Here is a 10,712-nt window from a genome sequence, read left to right on the forward strand (position 1 = left end):
TAATAATTCGAGCATGACTAATCCATATTTAAAATGGTTAATATTGATTGTTTGCATGACAATTTTATTTATTCTTATAAGCTTGATAGTCTCATTCGCATCACTCAATATTTTTCAATAATAAATTAAAAGACAATACACATTTAATTTAAATTATCGAAGAGAATTATCATGATAAACTTGGACATTTTAATTAAACAATTTAATTGAATGGGCATCCTCAAGTGAAAGCATAAAAAATAATATCTTCAAATCGATCATGAGGGTAGATGCTCTCATATTTAGATTTATCTAAAATAAGCCTCTCGACCTTATTCGGAGGTTTAGTTTCGATACTTATAAATATTTGAACATTCTCTATCTATCTTAAAGGCCCGTTTATTTTCGTTAATAAAACTTTTGTTTGTCGTATAACTTTAGGTAAATAAATGCAATGTTTGATTATGATATTTCCTATTTCTTTCCAAATAAGGAAAAATCATCACTCTACCTTATATTAGGCGATATTTCCCTTTGGTTTGAAGTGCCGAAATTTAACCTAAATTTTTTGAGAAGAAATAATGATAACCCACCACTTTAGTTTGAAAATAGAGGGATGCCACTCTACCTTATATTAGATGGTTAACTCTCTCTAGTTAAATGTACGAATTGTTAATCTCTCTCTAAAATATTAATCGGTTTAAATAACATTGTATTTATTTAACTAAAAAATGATCATTAATTAAATTAAAATTTGAATTCATAAATTTCATTGCGAAGACAATAATTAATCATCTAGGTATCAATTTTCGGGCGTTGTGGGGTGCTAACCCTTCCCACCACGTAATCGACTCTCGAACCCCTTTTTTTTAGAGTATACCAAAACGTTATTATAATGATTTTTAAAATTAAATTTTATTAGAACAGCGAAATATTTTTATGGTAATCCAATCACACCCTAAACAATGATTAGTAGTGATTTCTCAGACCATACATTTGATTTTTAAAGGAAAACCCAATTTTAGTCAAAACAAACCCTAAAATTATTTTTCAATTTTTCAGGACATTACGACAGTCTTTCAATTATTAAAAGTTATATAATGATCTTCCGACTATAGGACGTTAAAACAATGACGGTAATCTGAGTTGGACGCTAATATGATGATTGAGATATGTTAGTCGTTTGAGATTATGTGATTAATTTTACCATATCTCAGTCAGTAAATTAACATCTAGTTCAGGCTGTCATACACTTTTTAACAGAAAATGACAAGTTTCGAACATATAAATAATCAATCGACCATTTTAAATCTTTTAATGGTCAGTGACTCAAAAAAACAATATCATATAATTAAGAAATCATTTTATAATTTTTAATAGTGAGGAGAATCGAGCAATCATTTGCCTACTTTGCACATATCTTTAATGTCTCTCCTATCTCATGCATTTCCCTGCATAATCCCGAGAAATCCAACTATTTCTCACATGGCTGATTCCGATTGTTTTCCACCCTTCTTTTCCTTGCGATAATATCTTACAAAACTACCCCAAACATAAACAGTGAATGAGAAAACAGTGCGAGATCGCTACAGACATCGTATTGGAACTCAATATATCAAGCAATAACATTAATCTTTTAACTACTGAGATTACATAGTTTGTAGGATATTTGTATTTGTCTGATCAATTCTATGATGAAACCGTAAAAGTTTCAATGGTTGTTCTCCTATGAACTAGTGTAATTTTCCAATTCTAAAATATCAGAATAACAACATAAAGAAACAGAGATATATTAATATTAAAAATTTGAGAAATATCCAAAGAAAATGAGGTCAGGCAGGTAGTAGTATGCTTACTTTGTTAGAAACTTGAATCTACACACTTACATACAGAGATTTAAACAGAGGTACGCTCGTAATAGCACCCGTTATATAGCAGTAGTGGTGTGGTCTTCAACTGTTATCGCATATCGTGATACCCTCAATCACCACAATAACGTCCGCTATGTCCGTAATCACGATAAATGCAACGCAACCGAAAATATGACCACAACCGCAATTTAAATCTCTACTTACATGTAAGCCATATGATACTCAAATCTATTACACTTACATAAGCCCACAGCTATTTACCCCCAAGAGATTCACATCAACATGATGAAACGATCATCTTCTCCATTTATCATTTGTGCGTCTACCTTTTCCGTTTCGACTTCAAGGAGGTGACAGATTGAGAGTTGGTGTGCCAGTTGCGCTTCCTTTGATTGATGAACCAGTTGTTGATTTGCTTTAGCTGCAATCCTGTTTCCTCCACAAGTTTGACCTTATCATCTTCCTGCATTCATTCATTATCATACCTTATGAACCTCAACTAATAACACTCTTGTTATGTCAATGGAAATGAAACAAGTAATGGAGCATTGGGAATTGAAGTTAATTGGTTACAGTCGGGTATGGCCACTTTGAGTGTTGCTGCCACCAGTTTTTGAGCACAGTGGTTGTGTCACCTGGTAATTTCCCAGCCCTTCTTTTTCTTAAAATCTCCTCCCTGACGTCCTCAATTCTTGATTTGAAACCCTGCATGTATGGACATTACATATTGTGTTACTGTTTACTTCTCTCTCTTACCAAACACGTGTTTCAATTCTAGGATGGATCGATGGAAGCATATGGAGGCCATCACTCTCTAAAATTTTCAAATTATTATATATATTAGGGTAAATTACACAAATGATCCATTGACTAAAGAACGTTACTTTGTTAAGTCCCGATCATTAAAAGTTATAAGATGATCTCCCGGCTATAGAATATTATTTTGTTGAGTCTTCTTACTAATAAAAGTTACAAAATGATCATTTGACTATTCATGTGTTTTTAACACGTTATTTTCTATTAAAAATTTGACAATATTTTGAGTTGTACGTTAACTTGATAGTTATGATATGATAAAATCTGATTCCAAAATCTCAAATTATTATCATATCTTAGTCACCGTGTCAACGACTGGCTCAGATGTTGTCAATTTTTAACAGAAAAAGACTTGTGAAACATATGAATAGTCGGATGACTATTTTATAACTTTTAATTGTCGAGAGACTCAACAAATAAATAACCTACAGTTGAATGAATCATTTTGTAACTTTCAATAGTTGAGAGAATCAATAAAATAAAACTTTATAATCGAAAGTTCATTTGTATACTTTTCCTTATATTTTAAATATTTTATTTAATTTTTTATTGAATAATATATTTTTATCTTTTAAGATTTTATAAATCCATTTCTCTATTTAAAAAAAAAAACTGATCCTGTTTGACTTGACTTGACTGAGAAAACAGAAAACAAGAAATGACCTGTTTGAGTTCAATCTTGAGCTCCTGACGGACCCTCTCCATCAAGGACCTTTCGGATTCAGTAGGAATTAAGGGACCAAAACCCATTAAGTCATGCCCTTCCCTGCCGGATTGATCCAAAGAAAAATCCATCTGCATCTCATCCTCATCGTCTGACATTGTTGCACCTGTACCCTCCCCCAAGCTAACTCCTGCACACAAGTTTATGTTGTGTTTTGAGAGTAGACTTTATACAAAATTACATTCTAAACGTGTAATATTTTTTTAATCTATTTATAAGAAAGTATTTATATATTCAAAATATTCAATTAATTAAATAAAGGTTAAAAAAATTACAACTATCACTTTGTTTAACCTTCAAGTTAACTTACTTTGAGGAAAAGCATGTATAAAATTTGAGGGGACACTTGTCCCACTCATAATAAATGAGGCAACAACAAAGATTAGTCCATTCATACTAAATGTATAGGTAGGTATCTAGATAGCTAGGGCAGACCCTCCATCAAACTGACAACCCCCATAATTAAACCTTTTCTATTTTAACCACTTTCCCACACATGTCATGCATCTATTTATATTTAAATTATATTATAAATTTGATAATTAAATTTTATTTTTTTATTTTAATTATTATATTTTTAAATTTTTAATTTTTTACTGAATTTAATATTTTATATTTTTTATCACTTAATTATTAAATAATTAACGATATTAAAATAAAATATTATATAAATGTTAAACAATTTTGTTCTTGTGAATTTTTTTTAAAATGATATCGTTTTTAACACCGTTAAATATTTAACGGTGAAGTGATAAAATTAGTGTAAAAGAGTAAAATTCAGTGATAAAAGAAATCCAACGTATTAAATTTAGTAAGAAAATTAAAATTTTTTAAATTTATTGACCAAAATATTTGAAAAAGTAAAGATAAAATTTGTAATTTATCCTTATATTTAAGATTAATATAAGATATTTTTTATTTGAAGTTTTTTTAATTATTTGACAATAATTATTCATACACTTCAAGCCTCGTACTTGAATTTAAAATCTTTAAAAAATAATATCAATTTATTAATCATTAAAACCTTTTAGTTCGTACTGTTATAATATATGTATGTAAAAGAGGGTTGTTTTTGAGTTGAAAATGAAGAAGCCGCAGATATCATAGTCCCCTTAAACCCAACCTTGTAGTTTGTTTATGAATTTTTCAGAAAGATAATATTAACATCTATAATAATGCTTGGTATGGATGGTGGTTAGAACAAACAAGTCATATGAATGAACATGTAGGAGGAGATGAAGTTCAAATTGATTATTGAAGCAAAAATCATATAAAACAATAGCATCTCTTTCAAGAAAAGAAACACCAGAAATCATCACCAACCGCATCACAACACCAAACAAGACGAGAGAACAATTAAGCATTATTAATTATTATCTTCAAGAAACAAGCAGAGGAAAAGTATGATTCTATCCAAAACCAGCTAATGATGGAGACATTAAATATATAATAAATACATAATTAAAGCAATTTTACCCAATATATGTCTTATTTTATCCCTAGGAAACAAAATATGGTAATATTAGGAAAGGGAGAGAAGAGAGGGGGACAAACCAGTAAGAGCTTGTAAGTTATTTTCAATTTCACGGCAAGCCATAACAGCTTCTACGGCGTGGACTCTGACATGTTGTTGAAGCTGTTCTTTGAAAGTACACAGCACTACCAAATATTGTGCCTGCAACAAACCAGATACAAAACCTCCATCATAAACAACAAAACCACTTCCCCATGTACCAAAAAAAATCTCAAATCAGACAAAAAAAACCCGCGAAATATCAGACAAACCAAGAAGTTTTCAAGCTCCTGTCTTTCATGGGGAGATAACGAATGGCCCTGTTGGTGATACTGAGAAGCATATGACCTAAGAAGATTATGAGACTGTGCTAACTGAGCATCAATCAAAGGCAACTGGTCGATTGGTGTAGCCACACGGAGACAAGAAACATGAGCCGCTAGAAGCTGCTCACAAAGCGGATGAACAGCTATCTCAGCCTTCAGCTGACGGTTCTGGTCACCGGAAATAGCCACTTCTCCGCCGCTGCTAAGCCGTCCAATTGCACCACCACTACTCATCATGTCTTGCATTTCTTTGAACCACAAAGGCCTATAACACAATCTCACCCCCCAAAAGCAAATATATGTACAAACCTACAAAAGGAAAGCTGTATATATGTATAAAGAAATGAGCATCAAGGACCACAAAGAAAGAGCCTTTTGCTTTGAGAGTGTTTTTAATGGAAGAGAGAGAGAGAGAGAGAGAGAGAGAGAGAGAGATTTTTGCTTGTATCTCGTTAATGGTGTAAGAGAGATGCAGTATATCGGGATCTGAGACTGGATTTTCTGCACCCACTGCTGTATATTTTGCAGGGTTTCTTACTTTACATACACAGAGAAAGACAAAGAAGAAAAAGCACGACAATGATAATCAAAGCATGAACAAATCTATGTTAATATATATATATATATATATATATATATATATATATTTGTTGGCATTTTTCAGAGTTTTTGGAAGAAGGTTTTGATCAGAGAAAAAGATGGAAGGTGAGGGAGAAAGGGGGCTATGGAATCATTACTATGAAAGGCTGTTTGGAAGTAGAGAGGTCAGATAAAGAAAAGGCAACATATTAATAAAGCTGTTTCTTTCCCCAGACAATTTAATCGATTTTTTTTGGTTTTTTTACTTTCTAGGGTAAACTACAGTTTTAATACCTATACTATTACTTTTATTATATTTTGATGCTCAATCATTTTTTTTCAAAATTATACTTAACATTTAGTTTAGGTTGAGGTGAGCAAAACTAGACTTGACTAAAAAAAATCAATTTTTTTCAATTTTGAGTTATTCGAGTTTTTTGAGTTAACTCGAATTACCAATTCAGTTTTTGAGTTTGAGTCGAGTTGAAATTTTGAGTTACTAAAAAAACCAAATATTTGACTACATATTTTCATAGTTTTACTATTTAGTTCCCTATTTCATTATTCTTTCAATTCCTCCATCATTCTAAGTTCGTTTTTACCAAATTTGAACCATATGCTCCTAAATCATCGTAAAATAAATATATACTTCAATTTCCTCTTTTTTATAAAAAAATTCTATTTTTCAATTTAATCCCTTAAGTTTTCATAATTTTCTTATTTCTTCAAATCATTCTTTATTTTAAGTATGTTTTTATCCAATTTGAACCACATGCTCATACACCACAATAGAATACCTATGTAACTTCAATTCTTACTTTTTTTTTACTAAAAATGTAATCTCTCTTTTTTATTTAGTCCCTTAACTTTTTATTTTCTCAATTTGGTCTTTTGACTATAATTGTTTGCAAATTCTTTCTTCCTATCAATTCCTTCAGTCCTTTATACTCTTATCAATATTTTACCCTCAAAATACTTTCTTTAAAATATAATATTATGAATATATTTTATAATTTTATTGGATACATTAAATAACATTATAATGAGAAAAATATAATATGTATATCTTATATGATTAGAGAAAGTAGAAAAATTGACACAAATCCTTGCCATAATACTATAAATATTTATAATAAAATTAGTATTGAGACTCGAATAACTCGACTCAACTCGAAATAAATTTCAAGTTAAGTTTGAGTGATAAAATACGACTCGTCAACTCGAATAACTCAACATATTTTGACTCAACTCGACTTGATCGAATGCTCACCCTTAAGTTTAGGTTTTAATTTGACACACCACTATTAAAAATTAACAAAACTACTTATGTAATATTTTTCAATAATGATATGAAATTATCTTATGCTAACGCTTCGATATCATCATTAAATTTTAACGGTGAGGTATCAAGATAAAATTTAAAGTAAATGTTAGTAAGATTCTGAAAAAAATAAAATCTAAGTACCAAAACAGAACAAAATAATAGTTTATGTACTAAATATATAGTTACCCTACTTTCTGTATATACTATATAATATAAATAAAAATTAAAAAATGCCAATTTTGGATTTTCTTTTCTTTTTTAAAATAAACAAATGAGCAAGTGGCACGATAGGTTTGATTGGAGTTTGGTGCTTGATTTAATTAGTTATTAAACTGGGAATTTCAAAATAGAGTTGGATTATGTGTTTCTTAATTTAAGTTTTTAAATATTGGATAAGTTTTTTTTTATTCTCATAAAAACTAAGATGATTTTTCCAATATGAAAATGCATTTATATTATTTTTTATCATGATTATACAATTTAAGATTTTACTGAAAAAATATATTGATAACGGTGGATACAAGGCTTTTTCATGGTATAAAATATTAGAATTTTTTTGGGTTTGTTATTGATGGTGATCATCTTAAAATTATATTTGTATTTATTTTATATGAAAATATTTGTTATATATATATATATTTACCCTCATAAATATATCTAGATCTGTCACTATATACATATAGATTAATCTTGATCATATTTTTTATATATTATTATCGTGCTTTAAGATTACAAGATATACCCTAAAGGGTAGTTTGGTTCACGAAATATAAGATTACCATAATGTTACTTTACTTAACACATTACTGAAAATATTCATTACCTTGTTTAGTTTGTTTGGCAAGAATATTAAATTACAGTGGTTCGTTGAAGGAATATAAGATAATAAAAAAATATATTTTACTAAATTATCCTTGAGATATATTTTCCTTTTTAACAAGTTTAATTATTAGTATTCAAGTCAAAATATTCACACAAAAGTTTAAAGAAAATATAATTTTATAATTTGTAATTTATATATATTTTCAATAAAATTTGTAGAAAAAAACTTAATATATATTTTTATTTTTTTTATTTTTCTAAAAATATAAAAACTTACTTACATCGATATAATTATGTGTTTATTTTTTATGTATTAAGATATTTAGAGATGCACATACTTACACCGATGTAAGTATATGTTAATCACTAAGATATTGGAAGATGTACACACTTACACCAATGTAAAAATGTGTTAATTGCTACATTTTTTTTATTCATGCTACATATATGAGTTCTACAATGAAATACCATATCTAATTATTTGACAAAATTAATAGAAAATGTAAAAAATATAATAAATAAAAACTTTTTAAAAGTTAAAGCTAAAAATAAATCCAATAAAATACATATAAAAATAAAACTTAAATCAAACACATACATAATAAATATTCAAAATAAAATAAATTTTAATATAATTTTCTTTTTATTATAGATATATTTTATAATAAATATTAAAAAATTTAGAACAACAACAAAAAATAAAATAAATTTATATCAATGTATGTATGAACACATGAATGATCATTTTGAAATAATCATATTGTTTGAAGGCTATTTTTGTCCTAAACGGGAGGAATTGACTAATACCTAAGAAAACAAGGGGAATGACATTCCTGGGAAAAACCTAAAAAATACTATTGGAAATAATGGTTTATTAACCCCTAGAGGGAATATTCCTAAACTAAACATGGGTATATGATTTGAAAAAAAATTATTTCCCTTAATAATGATCTTTTCTGTGAACTAAACTCTCCTTAAATATTATCATAAACAAACCTACTTTTTTTCTTCATACTACTAATATAAAGTTATAAGACCAGAACATTCAAATTAATATAATGTTATATAAAAATATAATTTATGATTAAATGTAACACCGTAAATTCGATTGGACCTAAAGTGCCACATTGGGCTGCCGAGGCAACCACTGGAATTTTAAACATGTTCATTTTCATTTAACAACATTTGAATGGTACCAAAATAGACATACATGACAGTTATAAAACACTTTTATAAATTGGAGCTCCGTAAAGCATAATTTAAAACAAATAAAACAACTCAAAGTTTGATAAACTAAATACATAAGTAAGGTTTTATGAATACACATGCCCATTAAAGCTACAATACAATACTCTGGAAGATATGTTGGAAGTCCTACTACGATAGTGCTCTACGAATGGCTCAAGCTAATAATATGCTAATGGAAAACATTTGAACACTAAGCTTAAAAATCCCAGCAGTATTGTAATACCCCAAATTTTGACCAGTGACTATAATGTAAGTTTTGAAAGTTTAGTGGCCAAAGTATAAACTTTGAAAAGTATAGGGACCAAAATTTTAATTTTTAAAAGTTATATATATTTTAGCATGTAAATGAACAGTTTCGATTTAAACAGATATTTTAGTGGGAATCATATTTTTGGTACGAGAATTGTGTTAAAAGCTATAAAGCAGTAAAGTTGGTATTGAAATTGAATATTCGAATCGAATTGAAATTTTACGAAAATTTGAAGGATGTTATAAAATGGTTGGAAATACTATTTATATATTTTAGAAAAGTTAAATTTAACATTGATCAATGGAATTGAGGTCGATTTTCCATGTTAAGCCAAAATTTTGGAATTATGTGATTAAATTGCAACTTTCAAAAATTTCAAGGATAGAAGTATAAAATCAGAATTAAGATATTTTTATGGATATGATGAGGTAAGGGATGATGTCATAGAGTGACAAATTCGTAGTTATGGAGTTTCATTAATGGAAAAAAAATGAAATTTTCTATTAAATTGAATAAAAAATTCAATTATAATGGTATTTAGCCATGTATTAAGAGATAATTATCATTAGAAAAATCAAGAACTCTTCTTCTCCATTACCTTGCTGCTGTGAACCCTTACAAGGTGAATCCCATTTCTGAAGCTATTTTCTTGAGAATTAGACTTCGGTGTAGTTAGGAAAAATGTTCTATGTTTAATTCGCTACGTTTTGACATGAATATCACTAGGGTTTATGTTCAAGTTCATCTTGAGTTGATGAAGGGGATGTTGATTTCTTTTGTTTTAGGGGTTATGAAAAGTTAAGTGATTTTAAAGAATTGGTTGTAAGAATTGATGAAGAACCTAAGGATGAAGTTAAAGGAAACAATTTAGATTTTGAATATGGCAGTGAGTTTGAAAATTCACCAAAAATTCTATAAAAATGATTTGGAGGTTATTTTTATATATTTTTGTTCGTATATCGATCTTGTTTTTTTAAATAAACGGGGATCAATTTCAAGGTGTATACAAAAAAATATGAATTTTTAACTGATGAAAGGTCAGAAAAACGGGCAACAGATTTTGCACAAAACAAATTCTGTCGGTCAACTTTGAAAATTCGCCATAAATTGTACAGAATGAATTAGAAAGAGTTTTTTTTATATGAATAGATTCGTATTCGAGTATATTTTTCAACGGAAGAAACATAATTAATTCCAGTGTGTATATCAATACAAAATTCTTTAAAGGTAGTGTGAGTTGTTTGAATATGAAAATTTTAG

The 10,712-nt window shown here is 28.4% G+C and overlaps 1 protein-coding gene across 1 annotated transcript; it reads right to left on the reverse strand.

Moving 5' to 3' along the window:
* Positions 1-1,795: 1,795 nt before the first annotated feature.
* Positions 1,796-5,782, reverse strand: LOC120143004 (homeobox protein HD1-like). The gene is made up of 5 exons (XM_039157438.1): positions 5,176-5,782; positions 4,945-5,065; positions 3,330-3,520; positions 2,424-2,555; positions 1,796-2,313 (listed from the first exon to the last, which is right to left on the reverse strand). Exons 1-5 carry the CDS (start codon positions 5,473-5,475, stop codon positions 2,173-2,175), a joined length of 885 nt encoding a protein of 294 aa, XP_039013369.1. The 5' UTR covers positions 5,476-5,782; the 3' UTR covers positions 1,796-2,172.
* Positions 5,783-10,712: the final 4,930 nt, after the last annotated feature.

The sequence above is a fragment of the Hibiscus syriacus genome, unplaced genomic scaffold, assembly GCF_006381635.1.
Source record: "Hibiscus syriacus cultivar Baekdansim isolate YM2019G1 unplaced genomic scaffold, ASM638163v2 tig00002237_pilon, whole genome shotgun sequence".
In the NCBI taxonomy this organism is placed as follows: Eukaryota; Viridiplantae; Streptophyta; class Magnoliopsida; order Malvales; family Malvaceae; genus Hibiscus; species Hibiscus syriacus.